General features: G+C 36.3%; 1 protein-coding gene across 1 annotated transcript; it reads left to right on the top strand.

Moving 5' to 3' along the window:
- Positions 1 to 479: 479 nt before the first annotated feature.
- On the top strand, positions 480 to 2,787 carry LOC125242251. Its single transcript, XM_048150996.1, has 3 exons — positions 480 to 653; positions 1,690 to 1,902; positions 2,558 to 2,787. The coding sequence occupies exons 1-3, from the start codon at positions 596 to 598 to the stop codon at positions 2,734 to 2,736; spliced, it is 450 nt and encodes a 149-aa protein (XP_048006953.1). The 5' UTR covers positions 480 to 595; the 3' UTR covers positions 2,737 to 2,787.
- The last annotated feature ends 19,385 nt before the right edge of the window (positions 2,788 to 22,172 follow it).

Raw genomic sequence — 22,172 nt, 5'->3', positions numbered from 1 at the left:
TGGCCAGGTAACATTGCCCACTTGATTTTTTTTAAAGTTTGCACAGATGTCGCTAAGCTGTTGACAGCAAACGGTAGGATTGCCCATTAGCTTATTGTGATTCTTGTTTCAATGCTGTACGAGCTAAATTTCAGTGCAAAATCGACGTGGGCAATGTTGGCCAAAAACCCGGATAACTTTACCCGCCCTTAAAATCGTAAAAAAAATATACAAAATGACGAGATAAAATTTTTTTTTACTAATGGACGGCTGCAGATTGTCATAATGGACTTGGTAAGCCAAAAAAAAATGTATACTTTCATAGATTTTTTTTGAGAAATTCGTGTTTTTTCGAAAAAAGCGGGCAAAGTTGGCTTATTAATTAATTGGTGATTCATACTTTTTCATATCAAACTATAAAATCAAATAAACATGGTTTAAACTCCACAATTTGTTTATCGTGAAATATTATTGAGTCACGCATCCGCTTCTGAGCGGATAGCTGATATGATATTAAAAGTAACCTTCATAAAAATATTTAAAGCTCGGATGTCAGTGTTCAAGCAAAGTTAGTGTTAAAATATGTATAATTGTTTAGTGCCGTGATTTAACAACTATGATTGCGCTATCTTATAGGATTATTATTTGTTTAATTATTATTTCTGTCAGAGAAGGTAAGTTCTAATGTTCTCAGATAAGCATATAATAATTAGCGTTTATTCGCATGTCAATTAAAGGTCGAAAGCGATAAATTAACAACATTATTTTACCTTATTATTTACGGGTACAAAAAATTAGAATTTAAAGTTTTATATACCTATCTCTATTTATGATCCTTGAAAAACTAACTTCACTAATCTGCTAATCTGAACAAATTAGACTGATTTAAAATAAAGGAAATAAGTAGGTACATACATATTTTTAGTTGATTACATCATTTGGGCTCTATCGTATAAAACTTACAAAGTGTAAAATTCAACAGCACGTAAGTGTTGTATGTGTAGTTGTGTACGTACATTCCTACCTTTATGGAACCGCAGGCTAGTAACTATTACGGTAAGAGGACTAGATACTATTTAATACCTAGAATATTTAATGTTATTCCATGTCATGACGATTGTAATAGCCTAGTGTCCTTCAAAAATAAGATAAAAAAGTTTTTATTAGATAATTATCAGAAAACGGGTTAGCGTAAATGTATCAATTAGACATTAGAATTAGTACCTAAGTAATGTAGTTTAATTAGATTAAGTATGAATCAGCATCAAAATTGTGCAATGGTTTCACAGTTCTCCGACCGCCTTCAAAACTTGTTTTTGTAGTTAGATAATGGCCACCAGCTGGTCGGACAAGTGTGTTGCTGTTGCTACCTACCTTACACAGTAGACGATAAGGAAATAATAGTGAGTGCTTGCATTCGCCAACAAACTGTCATACAGTTTGGCGAAAATACTATAATTAGAATAATACTGTGTAACCTGTTTTGAGTAAATAAATAAAAAAAAAAAAAAAAAAAAATTATTGATAAAGACTTAAGATTGAAAGTGTTACTATCGAGCACTGGTATGTACTTTCAATACAAGTAGGTAGTATGTGTTTGTGTGATGACTTATGCGCATAGATATTTCCTCATATCAAGTTTACTGTGGGACATAGATAATTTCTGTAAAAATTAAAGAGCTACTTCATAACATATTAAGAAACTTTTAGGTGAATCCCTCGAATGTTGGTCATGCTCGTCTATCTACGAGCCGGCCTGTGAAGATCCGTTCAAGCCCAGCGATCTGACGGGCGGAGCAGTCTACTTTCTTATGGACTGCAGACGGGAATATTTATTAAATGGAACCATGGAAGACCAGGAACTGATGGATCACGTACTGGGTCCTGATGCGAAACCTTACTGCAGAAAAAGAGTTCGTAAAAGTAAGAGCTAATCTTTTCTATTAAATTGGAGGGATGACTTGTTGATAATGTGTCTGGATTCCAGACTCCAGTCATTTCCTGGTAATGACTTATCGGCGGAACGGTCAAGCCAAATATTTTGAGTTGAGTGTAGCTAGAGTTTGTGATGGTAGTGTAGGGTGTGCAGAGTTAAAAGTTTTAATACAACAAGCCATTTATTATCTTATATTATTAACATATTGAATACAAGGTTTTTGCTTTGTCATTATTACTCGTATATATATTTAGAGTTTCAAGTCATAACTAATGCAATTATCACGTAAAAATATAACTATGTACTTAGAATATGTGCATACGATTTCAGAATGTACGTATAAGTATTCCAGGCCCCGTAGCCGAATGGCATTTCTCCGACGCCAAACGAAAGCGATACGCCGCTGGCTCTGTCGCGCCAATACGCAAGCGCGATAGAGATAGATATCTACTAGCGCTTCGTTTCGTGAGCGTTTCGTGAGCGATTGTGCCATTCGGCTAGCCATCCTGTTCAGTTCATCTGAGCAGCAGTTTATTCCTAAAATTTTATGAAATTAATGTTTAATATTGCCTTACTTACATATCATTTTGGTAACAAAAATATCTGACACTGATATCAATGTATTCAATGTTTTATTTCCAGTATATGGAATGACTATCGTTAATCGTGGTTGCTCCATCGGTGACGAAGACAAGGACTGTTCGAATGGCCGTGGCTCGTGCGAGAACTTGGCCTGCTACGAAAACGGCTGCAACGCGGCCGCAGACCTCAGCCGAATTTCTTTGCTGTTCACACCCATTATTACATTATTACTTTTTTAATAAAATACTTTCTAACGTGTGTGTAATTCAGAATGAAGTCACCCAGAAAACAAATAGCAAAGATTTCTTATTTATGCATTTCATCATCCTCCTTGCGTTATGCCTGCATTCGCCGCGACAAATTCTTATACATATAGGTATGCATTTAAATTTAAAAAATATAAACATGTCCAATTAGTCATATAGATAATGAGATGCGTATTCTTTTTACATATTTAAGGAGTTGGCATTATATACGCACGGAGTACGTGCTATAATGTACCTACACAGTCAGCTGTAAAAGGTCCTATAACTAAACAAAATCATGGCCAGCGTTTTAGGTTCTCCCATTTAATTTGAGCTTCGCAACTAAAATAATTTTGAAAAGTTTATACTGAAAATGTTACTAATGAGGAATTTGTTGAAAGTTAGCTTCGTAAGCTTTTTACCCGTAACCTGACTTGGACGGGAAAGTTTGTTTACACTTTACACAGTTTAGTCGGAACTGGCTGGGGGGAAGCTTGCGCTTTTTTAGATCTCGTTAAACAGAGGATTTTCATCAAAGCTTCATTAGTGGTAAAAGTGGGGAAATGTAAATAACAATGCTAAATTAATGTAATTTTTGTGGGTGCTCCTGTTTTAAAAGAGTAATTAAACTAAATTTTTAGCTTCTGGATTGGAGGATGAATTGCGCCGCTGTCGGTCGCAATGCATGTGAAGCATCTACTCAGTCATTATATTATATGTTTTCGACAAGATATTTTTGTCAGCTACTATGTGCTTATGTACATTGTAGCGATACTTATATCACTGATAATGATAAGATTGATATTTGTGTACTTATAACTCATGCATGTAACCTGTGATTAGGTACGTACCTATTACTACAGCAATACTTTTGTTTTAAAAGGCAAGTATGTGGCCAACAAGGCGATGAACTGCATAACCAGGTAAAAAACACGTCAAGACGCAGAAACTTTTCTTATCAAACCAACTTTTATGATAAGATTTTACGCACGGCATCCCATCCGCTCTACATGCAAATTCTGCTGCCGTTTAGAGAACAATTTTAAGTCTCTTCGAAGTTTTGCGGCACGTGTGGAGGTTGCCGCCAACATGGAGACATAGCTGGTTAGAGAGACCAAGGTAACTCTGCAGTCAGGAATGGTGTAAGCAAGAATTCAGTGTGGCAGTGTGTCAAAATCCTACAAAATGTGACGTTTATAATGGCATACCCTAGTTTTTCTCTATTCCGATCAGTCTAAAGTTTTCTCAGACTGAATTTAAATTTTGAACAATTTTGAATCAGGATTCAGAATTAAAAACTCGTAATTAAAGAACTTGGAATCTAACCCTCGAAAATACTATGCATTATGATTCATTCATTCATTAATTTGTTTACAGTCATAAATTGTATGTGTACGTACATATTGATGTTCGAGAGTAACAAACGTAATACAATTTTACCCAGTGGGGTGTGCTATATAATTATTCACATTGAATTTGTTAACTAGGTAAGTATGTTAATCTATCAAAACTTACTATATAGACGTAATCCAATCACAATATTTTGGTAAACCATAGATTACGAGTGCCTACACCAACATCTAAACTGCGAGTCCGAAACCAGTTAGCTAAACAATATCCATACTAATATTATAAATGGGAAAGTGTGTGTGTCTCTTTGTTTGTCCGTCTTTCACGGCAAAACGGAGCGACGAATTGACGTGATTTTTTAAGTGGAGATAGTTGAAGGAATGGAAAGCGAAGCCGCAGGCAACAGTTAGTAATCATATAAAGAAAGATTGAATAAGAAAGTCGAGTGGAACACCCCAAAAAAAGACAACGAAATAATTTTGAACCACTTACCTTCTAACAAGACATAGATACGAGGTAAAATATGTTAAACCCAGAAAAAACTATCGGTCACGTAATTTAATGCAGAAACCTCTACGGCGCGCGAATTCCGTATTCTAACGGTTCGCAACGCGATCGTTTCACGAATACATGCATAAAACCGCACCTGTCTTCAGAACACGGAGAGAATATTATTATAGTTCCTGAGACACTTTTAGCACTTCCAGTAATTCTAGGGGACTAGATAGTAGGAGATGCGGAATAAGGAATTCTACCGTCATACGTTATCTAATTGTGATACGAAGTGAATGATAATAGGTGGTGAAGCAAATCTTGTCACTAGAAAAGGCGCCTTTGAAAAATGTAGGGGCGGTTTATCATCCCATAGAACATTTGGATCTTGCGCCTTTTTAGTGACAAGATTTGCTTGGCCGTCTATAATATTCAGATTAACACTAAAAATAGGTATTGCCTAGAAAAATCGGGAAAGTGGTAAATGTAGCAACCCTAGACTAGACCAAACTTAGTGTAAGAAACATATAAAAAAAAAAAAACCGTGTGCAATTTTTCTAGGCAACCTATTTGAAAAGTTAATGACTGATAAAAAACTTTATGAAATATGAAATTTAAAATTCCGTGTTACGTATCTTAGACTAGTCATACCAAGGGGCTAGACGTCCTCTGTTTCTTGTTCTCACGATGCAATTTCCTGTTTAAAATTATACGTTTTAGTTGTACTTTCAAAGTTCGTTTTAACATCATAAAGGTTAGTTTTAAGCAAAGTTCTTCAGAAGTTAGTCTTCGTGATAAGACAGTAGTTTAGATAATGTGAACAGTACTTTGGTTTTGTTGAACAAAGTTGGGGTTTGGAAATTACTTTTAAGATGATAAATTAAATTGACTTTTATGTTTGTAGGGTTGAAAGTAGGGCGTCACATTGTTTCTATGTGCATTTTAGTAAACCCTTTCGTTTTAGTAGTTGGACTACTTTTCTACAAAACCTATTATTTTACAACTGCATTTTCTTGCCTAAAGAATTTCGGTAAGAAGTATATTTATTAAGGTATGTCGTGATTGATTTTAGTAAGTATTTTTAACCGACTTCAAAAAAAGGAGGAGGTTCTCAATTCGACTGAATGTTTATAACTGTCTGCGTTCCAAGTTATTTTGCAAGCAAAGCACAACCATGAAACAACTTTCTCGATCAAGCAGCAAAAATATAAACAGATACACCGATTTTTATCGAGCGTGGTCGTGTCGCCACCGGTATTACGAAGTTATTCGAAGATTTGTCTTATTTATCCATTTATCAGACCTCGGCAAAATTGACTGTCTTATCTTATCTGTATGTAGGTAAATCGGATTATAGCGATCATACATACATACATACATACAATCACGCCTGTATCCCATAAAGGGGTAGGCAGAGCACATGAAACTACTAAAGCTTCAGGGCCACTCTTGGCAAATAAGGGGTTAAAAGAAAACGAAACTGTGGCATTGCAGTGACAAGTTGCCAGCCTCTCGCCTATAGCGATCAATGACTATTAAAGGTAATAAAAGACATACATTTACAATTTCATAGGCAAAGTAAAGTACTTAATAAAACTTAACCTTCAAAAATATCTAAGAATTAAATCATAGACCCTAGTGCGAGAATAGAAAAGATAATGAAGTTATAGTGGGGCGCAGTCCGGCCGGAGTCAGCTAAGAACTTTTTGCTATTAATGGCTGCCCGATAGGTTTATCTCGTGAACTTCGGATTTTAATCTGACAAAACCACACGAAATGGAAGAGTTTGATGTTCGGTGCACAATAAAGAAGGCTGCGGATGGATTTTTGTTACAGCTTGTGATTACAGCTAGGGAACAAATCAAATTATTTTTCCCCTCACTAGCTCGGGGTAAAAACGCATTTTATCCACTAGTGGGTAAAGTAATTTGACCTTGAATAAAGTCAAATTATTTGTATTTGTATTTATTTATTGCAATTCACATGTACATTACAGGTTTTACAAGTACTTAAAAGTATAGGTAGGTACACAAATGACACATGAAGCCCTGAGGGGCGCAGCAATAATTAATGTAGGTAGGTAGGAGGCATTTCGCTTATACAATTTGTTAGGTACAATCTTTTTCACGGCATGACGGTTAACTGCTTTAAAATTGATAAAAGTAGGTGAATCTAGTAATAAAGATGAATTACCACCTGTGGAACTACTGGAAGCAGTGATAAACGCATTTTTTGCGTTGTAGTTTCCTCGCTATAGTGAGGGGAAAAGTTTTGTGTTACACTCGGGTGCAATAGTACATTACATCAGAGGCCGGGAAAATGAGGATTTCCGGCCAAGTGGGTATATACGGCCGAGCGAGCGTGCGAGCGAGGCCGGATAGGGATACGAGGCCGGGAATCCGTTTTCACGCCGAGGCATGTATAGTGCTTTTCTCAAACATACAATGAAATAAAAAAAAATGCTCTAAAGGACAATATTTTATAAAAAAAAGTTACTTTGCAGGCCTAGGCCTGAAAAATAATATGAAATCCCTTTACAGTCCTCTCGAGTTGTTGCGCCCAAAAAGCGATACTTCCCAGTCCATTTTAAGGAACGTAAAGACAATATTTCATTGCATGTTTGAGAAAATGTATTTTACTTCTCGTGTGTTAAAAAACTCGCAAGTTCAGGATTCTATTCTCGAACCACTCGCTTCGCTCGTGGTTCAACTATAGAATCCTTTCACTTGCTCGTTTTTCAATTCCACACTCGGCGTTAAAATACAACTTTGCCCCCTTGTATAACAAATAACTATTATTGAATATTTTTGTTTTTTTCTTTTTTCAAGTAGTCACACTACTATATATATAAATTATAAATTGAAATAGATATCCTACACGAGAAAAAAACCTTTCGTGTATGATGTACCTTTGTTCGTGAGTTTAAAACCTACTGCACAAACATGGCCTGCTACTCGGTGAATGAGTACCTGGTGAATTGAAGTGTCCAAGTCCCCATTTTATTGTATCTGTATCAATAGTAATGTCATTAATTTATATGTTTTAGTTTTGTGTTATATAATTTCAACAATATTATTTGTTAATTAATTTATGAACATGTAATGTGAATATAATGAATTGTTATTTTTTGTAATTTATGATTGTAAACTGACAGTGTATGATTAATACCAATAAAAATCTATCTATCTATCTATCTATCTATGATATCTATTTCCATTTATAGCTTGTGATTAATTAAACATACAAATTAAATGAACCATTTTTTTTCACGGGTCTTCTTCCTTGCGTTATCCACAGGCGCTTGCGAGTTTCGTATCCGCTTTGGCAACTAATCGCAGTATTTGCCGTAGACATTAATTTTCACGATAGCGACTGCCTTTTGACCTTCTAATCCAGAGGTTTTATTGGGATCAGTCTTGTTTACTCCCAGTATTTACCTTCAACAAAAAACGAGAACGACAGTAAAAAATCTAATGACATTTTGTACATAAGTTCCGAAAATCTCATTGGTCCAAATCGGAATTTCAAACCCGTAACCTCTAGAGAGACGTCTTTGGTTTCAAAATCGCAGCACCTACATTGCGGGAAAAGACTGTTTTACTTCAAATCTTCCTTACATTCAATGGGATACAGCTGTCCGACATTATCAAGGGGATTATGACATATTTCTGATAATTTGTGACTGCAATCTCCACAGAATCTAAATAGAAATGTCTAATATTAGTTACATAAATACAACTTTCAAAGTGCTTGCACTGAACTTCGGCTTCATACCACAGACTGGATAATAACTCTTCATTGAATACCGTCTGCAGAACTAAGACCAAAGCCTCTACCATGAGGTTTTGAGAAAATTGCATGGACATAAATTATTATGAATGAATTCATTGATAAATTCGCTATCCACTTTTGCAGCCACCTGTACGGATAACCGGGGTTTTTGAACGACCAAACTATTATTATTCATAATTTACCAAAAACTGGTCATGTAACTAGTTTTAGATCACTAAATATTCCTGTTAATCAACCATGTAAAATTTCGAATGAAATTACTGTTTTTTTTAATCGCCGCATTTTAAATCCTCCTCAATTTACGGTACCTAATAATATGTATGTTATTTTTGTTAACAGTAAGCTTACTCCATACAATGATTCGTTCACGCTACCGAGTATCATATTAAACACTCCCGGTAGCCCCAAGTGTGTAACCGCGCTATAATCGCTGACTCCTGTCGCAAGCATCTGGCGGCGCGAGGCGGCCACATAACAATCGCTGCTATTTGACATTAACGATCCAACTTGCCCCATTACGCGAGATTACGAACCCGTTCGGACTCGCTACTGCTGGAAAAGATGTCAGACTCTGCCATGAACCGCGTTTTAAGCTAGTTTTGGGTTCTTTTTGTTGAAACTCTGTTGCTTGTTCACCTTGTATCACGGTAATTCTTTATCGTCTAGTTCATATTCTGATTGCCGCGACGCTTCTATTTTCAGTGGAATTTGAATTCTGATAAATTAGGATTAGAACTGAAATTCCGACTGGTGCGTGACCTCCTTAAACGTTTGAAGTCAGTCTGCCTTATGTCACGGAACTAAACGTTTTGTTTACCAATATCAATTTAAATTACTTAATTAAAATAAGTGCTTTTAATACGTGTCTTCATCATTTTACATTAGTTAATACAGTCCACAACCCCGCTAGCTATCCCCAATGAAATCAAATGAGTCGCGGTAATTAGAATTCGCCCTTTACATCTTGAGAATGACCGATCACTAATGCGTCTATGGAAACTTAGTAGCAAATGGAAACAAGTCTCTTAGAAGTACAGTAAGCTGTGAAATTGCATAAAGAAATTATGAATGAATTCGTTGATGAATCCGCCAACGATTTTGTTGAAACTCTGTTGCTTGTTCACTTTGTAGAACTAATGTGTCTATAGAAACTAAGAAGCAAAGGGAAACACATCTCTTAGAAGTACAGTGAGCTGCAAAATTGCATGGAGAAATTATGAATTCACCAATGCACTTGTAGCTCATTGTACAATTTAAAACATTCCGAGAATAATATATTAAATAAATATATGAAACTATGACTAAACTTAAAAGCTAGCTAATATCTCAAATAGCCCTTAAGGCCTTGTACCAAGCATACTGGCGACATTTCTTCGCTGTATCGCAATGTCGATACGTTGTGCGAGGAAGTCGCCAGCTCTTCGGTTAGGTACAGCTCAATCAGACGCTTCGCGATTTCTGTGAAAATATTTATATTTGCATTTTTTTATTTCACGTCAATATTTGTATTTTTCAAGTTCTTATTATGTGACTCCTGCAAAGTACTTGGCAAATAGTAAACTGAAAATGCAGTACCGGTATTTACCCTGCTCTAGCCGACTCACTTAAGTATCATTACGAAAGAGTGTAATCCGTCTAATTGATACTCTGCAAGTCTGCATGGCTTTACTAGGTACATATAGTCAAGGTGTATTACTTACTTTACTTGGTAGGAGTATATTACTTACTTTCATATCAAATAAATTTATCTTAACTACATTTATGAGTGCAATTTTAAAGACTACTCCTCGTTTTGTTATACACTGCGCCGCAGCCGGCGTATAATACCACATTTCGCGTAAATTTGCCAAAGGAAATTTCGTGAAAGATCGTACCAACAAAACAAAACACAATTTTCGGACGTGTATTTTTTGTGTCCACATACCGCTTACAAATGTTTTCAATTTGAATTTTAAATCTGCAGAGTGGCTGCCACTTTACTTTTTGTCGGGAAAATTAAATGAGATTTTCCTGAGCGAGTAACACTCTTCTTTATCCTACTGTATATACCTGGGTACAAATCCTTAGCGAATGGGTATTTTTTGCTCATTTTCTGACTATATCCTATATGCCCTGAGTGGTGTTGGCTTAATAATTTCACCAACCCTTTTTTCCCTGGGTGCCGTAGAAGTTGATTGTTAGATTATGGGTTCAATTGTGATATAGGCGAGAATCTAGCAACCTGTCAAAATTTATTTTTTATTTAGCCCTTTGTGGTATTTTCTATTTAGCCCTAAAAGTGGCACTGAAACAAACCCCTTTTGAAAAAAGTCACTTTTTCGTCGCAAAACGTCTCTTTAGTGTCTACACTGAGAGAAAATACAACCAGGGGCCGATTGCATAACAAAGTACAAGCTAATATTATTAGTGGTTTTGGTTGTAACTTGTACTTTTGTGTTGCATAATAAATTACAAGATACAAATATACAAGTACCTAATTACAAGCTAATAATATTAGTAATTTAACTTGTAACTTATATTTTTTTGTTGCATAATAAAATACCAGTAAAAAACTACAACTTGCAAAATATTATTGCTAATAACTTATATAATTAGTGAATTTTACTAGTTTCTGTTGCAAAATGAAGGTAAAATAACAATTTATTAGAACAAACTTGTAATTATTTCTACGTATGTCAGGGGCACCATATTTTTAAATATTAGTTGTCTATATTGACGGGTTTGAATTGTATTGTAATCGAAAATGAACCTCGTATTAAATTCTTCTGATGATGAAGATGCGGAATTGATCTTACAAAGGCGACACCGAAAAATTTATAGTGAGAGAATCAATTTCGCCTTTGAAAACCGGGCACATTTTTACGAAATGTTCCGTATGACAGCAATTAAAGCTGAACGAATTCTTCAAGCAATTTCACAAGATATTCAACAAAAAAACAATGGTGGTGCCCTATCTCCCAGTCAACAACTGTGTTCTACACTCCACTGGCTTGGAACAGGGTGCCAATATTTCTCAGTTGGTGCAAGTCATGGTATTAATAAATCGACTGTTTCACGTACTGTTTGCCGTGTTGTTGAAGCAATAAACCGAAGATTATTTCCTTCAGCAGTTAAATGGCCTCAATCTATTGAAGACGTAGTAAATAAATTAGAATTAAAAAAAAAAATCTCAGGCAGAGGTTTGAGTCATCCAAGTAATTTACTCATAATTTATATAATTCGCAAATAATATTAGTAGCAATATTACAAGTTTGAATAAATATATTATGCAACAGAATATATAAGTACTTGTAAATTGAGATCACGTAACTTGTAATTTTGAAATATTATTAGCAATTTATGCAACAGGAATATTCTTGTATTATTAGTAAAACCATAAATTGTTATGCAACACAAATAAGTACGACTTGTAAATTATTGACTTGTAACTCGTATTATTTCCTAGTATTATTAGTAAACTTATGCAATCGGCCCCAGTTTTCATGTTCGTTCAACAAGTTTTTTGGTTAAAATAGCGCCTACGTGCTCTTTGGTTCAAACAACAAGCTACTTGTCATTTGAATCGGCAATATATTTGAATCAACAAGTTGATTTTATAAAAACAACCTGACACATATTGTTTTAAACATACGTTTGGCTGATTCAAACGGATAAACCGCAACAAGTCGAACTTGTTAAATTCACAATGCAAATTTCTCTCAGTGTAGAGTTAATTTTTGTCTTATGTTTTAACATTATCTTTTTAACTGCACCGATAAGACACCGACACCGATATTGTATGTATACCTAGCAGAAAATCTTCATTTTTAATTATTTTAATTGGCTAATTAGCCAATTTCAAAAGTTAATTGAAAACGTCACTAGCACTAAAATGATTACATGTTATAATTATAAAGTATAATTCAATTAAATATATCACAATTTGGTAAGTATTACCAGGGGCGGCTCACTCCGCGATTCTATCGCCACGCTACAAGTACATGCCGGCGGCCGCGAGTTCGCGGCCTAATCAGGGGTGGCGCGCGTTCTCACGGAACGCACGTTCGCACTTTGTAATGTTACTTTACGTCGAAAGTTTTTTTTTAAGGTTTAATGCGACGTCCGCGTGTGGAATGGCTAATAATGCTTAGTTAAATAGATATCATGAATAAAATAAATACCATAGGACATTTTTAAACAGATCTACTACTTACTGATTAACTCCCCCAAAAAGATTCAATAAGGCTTGTGATGTTGGAACTCAAACAAAAATATATAAATATTATATATATACCTAGAAATTACCCAAGACTTGAATATAATAGTATAACATTTTATCTGAGTATTAATTCGTTTTAGTTCACAGGCAAAGGCAACCCTATCGCCGGGCGCCGCGCACGTGCGGCTCGTTTCTTTGTAAGAGTTTTGTAGGCATTTAAAAAGGCGGCATGTCGTGAATATCAAAGCAGTGGGCCTTCTGTACTTGTACTATTGTATATTCTGTGGTATTACACTAGGAACGTGCGTTACTACTCGTAAATGGACTTATCCCATGCCCCATATGTACATAGTACCTAAGTTACCATTATATATCATTGTGGTTGGAGCAATCAATTTATAACTTGTAAAAAAGGCTGCGAGGTAATAAAAAACTACCGACCGAGGAGGCTAAGGCTTGTGCTAAAAAAGAATTCCTTATTTATTTACTGGGCCTTTTGATACTGATAACATTGTAAGGCCCAACTAGCATTTCCTTTTTTATTTGATTTTCTTTTGTAGTGCTAACTACTTAGTACTTAGTACTAAGATCTGTTCAGTTTATTAAGTGCACACTATTATGTAAATAAATAAAAATATTTTCACCACACCAACTGTTAAAGGCTTACTTTGCTATTCAAAAACAGATAGCAAAATTGCATTTTATCCACGAGAGTGCAAAGTAATTTCATACAAATTTTATCTTGATGTCTTAAGCTGGCTGGTAGAATTTACCTACAAATGATGATTTAGAATCATAAATGTTGAATAAATTGATGGATTTGATTTAATTTGATGTTTTATAGTTAGTATTTTGTTCGTGTTGGTGTGGTGAAAAATTTTGTGTTTCACTCGATGGCAAAGTTTGTTTAACCTTCGTGCCTTGAAACCCTCGCAACGCTCAAGATTCCACTTTTTGAACCACTCCAAACAACTACTTCGCCCCCTTGTAAAACAAATAACTATTATACGTAATCTATGTTTTAATCAAAACTTTCATTTTTTACCATATCTAGAAGCTTTTATCGCTGGCTGACCTTTTTTTAAAAATCAACTATACTTAGCTCTCATTTTAACAAACCTAACACAAGATTGTGTTCTTTTGGTGGTGTTCACGTACAAAATTCTCACAGCATAAGTCCATTATAAGATTACCTCGATGGTATCATAGTAAATAGACTATTATTTCCCATTACGAATTGAACGGAATAAACGTAAACAAACTGCTGTCACTGTCAAAGTAACACGTGCAGCTCAACTCAGGGGTTCTGAAAGTAAGGGGCCGAGAGAAAATCAAATTACTTTTAACTAGTTATTAACGATCACTCTATTACATACTTAAAAATCGTGAAGCGATCGAACACAATGACTGTTATATTATGTTATGATCCAATGCAAGTCAATATAGAAATCGGTCCAAAATAGACGATGTCCTGTCATATCAGATACTCACAAAACCAATAATTTAATTAATAACCACCTTATTACCACCATCGCATTTGAAGAAGACGGTTTTAATTAGTTATTAAAAATCACTGCCACCTAGTCTCAAAAGTTGCTAAAAAATAATGTTTAGCGGCCCGCTACTTGGTCGCCCAGGTACATTTCCACAGTAATACCAGTGCAATATACAAACTACCCGACAAAAACGGCTTTTTAATTTCAATAAATATACCAAAACGTTTAGTGTTTCAATTTATTTTCGTTTAAAAAGAGTCGTTATTTGTGTAATGGAATATGTAAAGATTTTATTAAACCTATAAAATATCAGCAATTTTAATACCTCGAATGGTGCAAATTTTTTATAGCACCGGCCACACTTTTGTTTACAATAATTCCGGCTAATTAAAAATAGGAGTATAGTAGAAGAAACAAGTTCATCTATTTATGTATAGGGGCCGAGCGTGTCAGATTTTGTACTGAAGTTGTTACTTGCCTGTGATTTTAAATATGTCTCAGGCCCTTGAATGTTCATAATTTTTGTGTTGTTGCAATTAAATATCACGTAATGAGGCATTTATAATGTTTTTATTAAGATCAACTTACAAAAATTGACGCCCGAAAGCTGCAAGCTTCGATTAAAAACGGACAAATTAGCGGATTTTACTGAGTTTATCTGACACACAGAAGGTACGTTTGCTTGATCTATGGTATATATGTCATCTGTGATTATTGCTCATATTGCTACCGTTATAATGTGAAATGTCAGGTCAAGCAGTTAATGGCAAGTGGGTTCAATTAAGCTGGCAATGCTTGACTCTAAAAGTATTGCAGAATTCTGACACTGCGCGTTACTTGCAAATGGAAGCTTATAACTTAGTTAATAGTGGGTAGACTGTAGGCAACGAAGGGATAAAGCTCTTTTCCCAACATGACCTACTTATGCGACAATTGATAAGTTATTAGGTACTTTATACATGTTATCACAGATGTCATATATACCATAGATCAAGCAAACGTATCTACTTAGCGTGTCAACTGAACTCAGTGAAATCCACTGAGTTGTCCGTCTTTACTCGCAGCTTGCAGCTTTCGGGCGTCAATTTTTGTAAGTTGAAGTCAACCAAAACATAAAAAATGCCTCGTTACGTGATATTCAATTGCAACAACACAAACATTATGAACAATCAAGAGCCTGAGACATATTTAAAATTACAGGCAAGAATTAACTTCAGTACAAAATTTGACACGCTCGGCCCCTATACAAATATATGAATTTGTTTCTTCTATCTAAATTAAGTTCTGTGCATGTTATACACATTTATTTTTACAAACAAGGATGATTTATATAGGATTGACCATCTTCATACTAAGAATCGCCTCCATTTTTTAGCGCCATCTATTAAATACTATTATAACTACACTGATTATGCTTACACTTTTTTTCAAAATGTGTATCGACTTGATATCATGATATGAAAGAAATATGTCACTTGTTTCTATAAAAAATTTAAACACGCAAAAATATTTGGGGAGAATATGATTTTTGGCACTTCCAGGCTGCGAAACAGCGCCATCTAGTATTATCCCTAAAATGCCCATACATTTGAGGGGTACACTTTTTTGTGTAGGCTTTGTCAGTCCCTGATTGTCCTTGCAAACACTAAAGATTCTTTGATAACATATTTTCTTAAGAGAAAAAGCACTAACAACTTATTGAGATGTTGGATTCCGTGTGCCTAACTGCCTACTCAAACAATACGTCCGCCATTAATAGCTTTATTATAACGTTTATAGCTTTATGGAAGGTGGAAGGTTCCGTAGCAAATGAAACGTCCCGTCCTGGCTATCAGGGGACATATTGAATTTATGACGTCACTTCCGCTGCGTTATATAGGACTATTGCCACTCTAACGGGCGGTTGACTTGAACGTACTTGAAGTTGCAAGTTGATTCGAACATGATTGCATCAGACGGATATTAGAATTACATCAGTTATTTATTGATGCTTTTGCGAATATTATCTTAATGTCTTATATTTAAAAAAATGGTATTGAAACGGAAACCACCTGTGGTGTAATATCGGATTATAAGTACCTCTTTTTATTGCTTTACATTAACGTTATGGGAAGGTTCTTTAGGCCAATTACAATAATTATTTCTGAACATACACAATATGAAACAAAGTATTATTTAAATAAATCATCTTCTTATATGCCAATATTTCGTAAGTTGTTTAACATACCCTTTTTTATTTACAACTCTTAAAAGTAAAGTGATCCGTTTAGTACAGTAGTAAAAAAAAAGGACAGTCAGACCCTTTCCCAAGAAAACTCGTAATCAGTAAAAAAACCAAGACTCGTGTACGAAAACATCCTTAAAATTGTGCGTTGTGTAAAATATACCCCTAACAATAGTGGGACCGGAAGTTACGAGTGCGGGTGAAAGGGTTTCAACCCTTAAATAGGGGCATTTTGGCGTATCGTTACGGGAACGAGACGGCCGACGACATGCGAATACTGGGTGTTAACCCTTTATTGCATACCGTATGTGGCGGATATGGTATTTAACTGGAACATTATTGACCGCTATTAAAGTTCTTGAAGGCCGGTATGACCTACTGCCCTGCCTGCTAAGCCGCGGTCCTGGATTGGAATCTCGCTAAGGGCATTTATTTGTGTGATGAGCACAGATATTATTATATGTAACTTTTGATACTTCTTAAGATATATTGACGTATTGGATGAATGATGCATGCATGTCATATGGAGTCCAAAGCCGGGCGTCGAAGGCTCCCTCTTACTTAAAGAGTCGGGCGAAGCACGCCGCTGTCCAAAGCCGGGCGCCCAAGGCGCCTCAGACTTAAATGGTACAATATGTATACGTATATGTATGTATAAACTCGTGCGAATAGAACCAATACTTATATCCATGTTAAAATTGGTTGTGTTGATTTTTTGTTTGAAGTTTTTAACCCCCGACGCAAAAACGACGGGGTATTATACGTTTGACGTGTCTGTCTGTCTGTCTGTCTGTCTGTGTGTGTGTCTGTTTGTGGCATCATAGCTCCCGAACGGATGAAACGATTTAGGTTTAGTTTTTTTTTGTTTGAAAGCTGAGTTAGTCAGGAGTGTTCTTAGCCATGTTTCATGAACATCGGGCCACTATGTCGCGGTCGGGGGTTTTTTCAAAATTTTAATTTTGTGGTTAGTTTATTTACACTGACATATGTAATATCTACATATATCGTATCGTACCTAATATTTCCCGTATCATAAACTTCAAGTCGCGAAGATCACGGTTCATGGTGCTCTAAAAAGGCTCAGGCTTAAATATTTGTCCACGTCTTCGTTGAACGGTAAAAGTTGTAAGTTAAGGGCGATCGACAATTTTCTTTTGTCAACATAATAAAAACTTACCCACCGTGTAACAAAAAACAAATGAACAAACAAGAAGTCCTCTGTTGACCACGGGATAAAATACTTTTAAAAAAAGTTATAGGGCCATATATTATGTATAACATTTTAAGAACTGTCACAACGATTTAAAATCAGAAGCGGTTTACTGCTTAATATGATTGAAATAAACTGTTTCAATATTAATAAAATATAACTTTTCTACGTGGGCCGTGGTTAGGTACAACTTTAATAGAATGAGTGGCAACATTTTCAAACTCGACCGTATTCGTATGACAACATTTTATAATACATTTATTTATACTTACATAGGTAGGACGACGCGCGGCGCTTTGAATCTTAGACATAGTTACAGCGAACGGAATTTTCGGATGCAATCAATTTTTTTTTACAAATAAGTATTTTGATTTATTTTTAAGTAGGTAGTCACTCTTTTCTTAATAGTTATATAAGTATGGCGTCTTATTTCAGATAATAATTTGTAGTCATGTAATGTGCTTGCATCGTATAAAGTAGCACCAGATATATACGGTCGAGAAAATTGATGCTTCAGTAGTCTGCGGTTCAAGTAGATCTGTTTGTGCATAAGTATACTAAGACAATTCTGAGAACTTGCACAAAGTAAAATAAACCGTAATTATTGAACAATCAATTTCGACCGTTTTCACTTACAAAATAGTGTGATAGGGACGGCCTGATGTTTTATCATTTATCGCGCGACCATGCTTGCCTGTACAAATATTTCATAGACATTACAGAATACCGCAGCCAAATAACACTAGACCCTCATAGTGTTGTGTTTCTGCCGGTGAATAAGATTGCCAGAGCTCAATGACTTTGCTGGGTGTTAGGTTCGGCAACTCGGAAGTTGCAGGCGTCTATAGGTTACGGAGACTGCTTACCATCAGATGAGTCGTATACTTCGTATCGTCGTCGTATAGTCGTATACCAACGCCGTACCAAAATAACGTGACCACAAATTAAAATTTTTGAAAAAACCCAAGACATACCTAAGTTTAGCGATTTTCATGAAACGTGGCTAAGAACACTCCCGACTAACTCAGCTTTCAAACAAAATAAAAACTAAATCTAAATCGGTTCATCCGTTCGGTAGCTACGATGCCACAGACAGACATACACACAGACAGACAAACAGGCAGACAGACAGACAGATAGACAAACAGGCAGACACGTCAAACTTATAACACCCCGTCGTTTTTGCATCGGGGGTTAAAAATATAAATGAAACATCCGACATTTTCAACATAATAATGTTTTTTTAACAGTAATAATGTTTTTAATCGTGTACCGCTTATTACTTGAGATACGATGGACCTTGACTTGAGATGATGAACCTTCGCCAAACTACTTCCTGTATAATTCCTCAACGTCCCTTACATATAAAGTTATGCACCTGTGAAGGTATATGTCACGTTATATGGGTAAAGGGACCTTATTGTCGATGGCGCTTACGGCGTTATGAGCGATGTTCGTATACAAATACAACGCCGCGGGACGTAAGCGCCACCGACAATAAGTTCCCTTTACCCAGATAACGGCACAATATCTGGGCGACCGAGCTTCGCTCGGTTCTGTTAATTTCGTATCCTTGACATGTGTCGCCATTTAGTTCAAAAATCAATAATACCTACATCGAGCGAAAAAATTCTCAGCCTTAACAACACAACTACTCCACACGAGATGGCGCGCATTTCACCACAAAAACTCAAATTGTGTATTTTTCTATTCGTTTTAGCCTTGACCTGTGTCGCCATCTAGTGTTTGCAATAAATAGTACTTACATCGACCGAAAGAATTCTGTCTTAACAGTACAACTACTGCACACGAGATGGCGCGCGAAGAAAAACGCATGAAAACTCGAAAATTCACGTTTTCCGGGACCTAAGGATAAGTTAGACCGATTTTTCACCCCCAAAAACCCCCACATAACAAATTTCAGCGAAATCGTTAGAGCGGTTTCCGAGATCGTCAGTGTAAATAAATATATAAATAAATAAATAAATATACAAGAATTGCTCGTTTAAAAGTATAAGATATTAACATAGATTACTTACTTCCAGTTCACTTTAATGTTAACTGCGCGTGTAACACAGCTTTAGTGTGTTTACTGGGTTCGAACCCGGCTCGTACCAATGAGTTTTTCTGAACTTATGTGCGAAATGCCATTTCACATTTAAGGAAAACATCGTGAGGAAACCGGAATAATTCCAATAAGGCCTACCCTTCGTGTTGGATGGTCAGATGAGACTTTAAGTCGCAACTAATACGTGTACGCCAAATCTTGGGATTAGTTGTCAAAGCGGACCCCAGGCTCCCATGAGCCGTGGCAAATGCCGGGATGAGAATGATATTGGAATATTATCAGTTAGACGAGTACTTAAACGAACAAATATGAGCACAAAATCAATGCGTGAATGGCATGATTTCTGATATGGCTCTATCATATTATATTTGTATCAATGTAATATTTATTGGATGCAAAGGTGCTTTCCTTTTTAGGGTTCCGTAGTCAACTAGGAACCCTTATAGTTTCGCCATGTCTGTCTGTCCGTCCGTCCGTCCGTCCGCGGATAATCTCAGTAACCGTAAGCACGAGAAAGCTGAAATTTGGTATCAATATGTATATCAATCACGCCAACAAAGTGCAAAAATAAAATATGGAAAAAAATGTTTTATTAGGGTACCCCACCTCAGCGCCGGCCCGTGCACTCGATCAGGGTAGAGCGAGTTAGAGTTTCGGCGCCTTTGGGAAGAAGTTTCACTACGTAGGAAAAGAAATCGCGAGCGCAGCGAGCGCGAATTTTTTTTGAAAATTGACGTAATACAGAATTTATGGATTTCATCATACAGAGTGCGAAAGGGACAATGGTTGAACTTTCGTAGTCGCACCCTAGTATACTTACGTGTGGCTGAACGTGGATATCATGTACATAAAATAACAAACAAAATGGAGCACTATAGTGGCCAAGTCAGGAAAACAGATTCGGAATTTGTTCTAACAAAAAGAGAAGATAATCATAAATAGTAAGCGCGAGCGAAGCGAGCGCGATTTTTTTTCTTATTGACTCGATTATTTAAGACAACCCGTCGGAGGGGAATCCGCGAACTTTCTAGCTTTTAGGTATCGTCTGCAGAGCTGCGGTCTTTGACATATTTTGGGGTATTTTGACTTCACGGGCGCCTTTGTTCCCAACTTTTAGACCTTATATTTCGCCATCACTATTATTTTTATAATACTAAGAGTTAATTAAGAGATTAACCGCGGACTCGATCGTCACCGTCGGAATGCCTTTTTCGGTATTTTGCCACTAAGTGATCTGAGTGCTTTGAAATTCGCTCACCATCTGCTGCGACTCACAAAATTGCGCCTCTCTGAGACGTTTTGCGCCTTTGGCTTTATGAGGAACTCCGCTTTGGACTATCGGGTAGACTCATATTTTTGCATTTGGATAGCGACGTAACTTTTCCGTTCGCCGCACAACAACGTGGTTCGTCAAGGGCTAGAATCCTCCTTTTTCGGCGCCCTAGCAACAGCGCCCTTATGAATGGCAATGTGGTGCAACTTTCCACTTAATCTGAATTACAAATCTAGATTTTCAATAAGTGGATTCATTCGGACTCCTCTCGCCATTTTGTGATGTGTGCGCGCCCACGCAACTTATAATTTTTTGTATGGCTTTTTCCACATTCTCGATTTTGGCGCCCCCTTACCATGTGGCGCCTAGAGCGGCCGCTCCACTCGCTCTACCCTTAATCCGGCCCTGCCCCCCTACATGTAAAGTGGGGGCTGATATTTATTTTCATTCCAACCCCAACGTGTGATATATTGTTGGATAGGTATTTAAAAATGAATAAGGGTTTACTAAGATAGTTTTTAGGGTTCCGTAGTCAACTAGGAACCCTTATAGTTTCGCCATGTCTGTCTGTCCGTCCGTCCGTCCGTCCGTCCGTCCGTCCGTCCGTCCGTCCGTTCGTCCGTCCGCGGATAATCTCAGTAACCGTTAGCACTAGAAAGCTGAAATTTGGTACTAATATGTATATCAATCACGCCAACAAAGTGCAAAAATAAAAAAATTGAAAAAATCTTTTATTAGGGTACCCCCCCTACATGTAAAGTGGGGGCTGATATTATTTTTCATTCCAACCCCAACGTGTGATATATTGTTGGATAGGTATTTAAAAATGAATAAGGGTTTACTAACATCGTTTTTTGATAATATTAATATTTTTGGAAATAATCGCTCCTAAAGGAAAAAAAAGTGCGTCCCCCCCCTCTAACTTTTGAACCATATGTTTAAAAAATATGAAAAAAATCACAAAAATAGAACTTTATAAAGACTTTCTAGGAAAATTATTTTGAACTTGATATTTTCAGTAGTTTTTGAGAAAAATACGAAAAACTACGGAACCCTACACTGAGCGTGGCCCGACACGCTCTTGGCCGGTTTTTTGTAAGATGACAATGATGAAAAATCGTTTGCAGAAGTGGAAATAAAATGACTAATGCCTATCTACAACTCTTGCATTATTAGTGTGAGACTCTTTTTTAACCGACTTCATTTTTTGCCTGATAGTAAGCGAGGTGCGTTGCCGGCCTGTTACATGTACGCTGTTTTCTTGAAGGTTTGAAATAATATCACCCTAGTTAGCTCCAGTGCACTTTCGAATCGGCTTTATTTACAA

This window comes from Leguminivora glycinivorella, chromosome 2 (assembly GCF_023078275.1).
Source record: "Leguminivora glycinivorella isolate SPB_JAAS2020 chromosome 2, LegGlyc_1.1, whole genome shotgun sequence".
NCBI lineage: Eukaryota > Metazoa > Arthropoda > Insecta > Lepidoptera > Tortricidae > Leguminivora > Leguminivora glycinivorella.
This window is presented reverse-complemented; position numbering and strand designations above follow the sequence as displayed.

Coding starts and splice junctions, on each gene's coding strand:
- LOC125242251 (XM_048150996.1), top strand. CDS start 596: ATGATTGCGCTATCTTATAGGATTATTATTTGTTTAATTATTATTTCT. Junction 654..1,689: donor TATTATTTCTGTCAGAGAAG/GTAAGTTCTAAT, acceptor AGAAACTTTTAG/GTGAATCCCTCGAATGTTGG. Junction 1,903..2,557: donor CAGAAAAAGAGTTCGTAAAA/GTAAGAGCTAAT, acceptor TTTTATTTCCAG/TATATGGAATGACTATCGTT.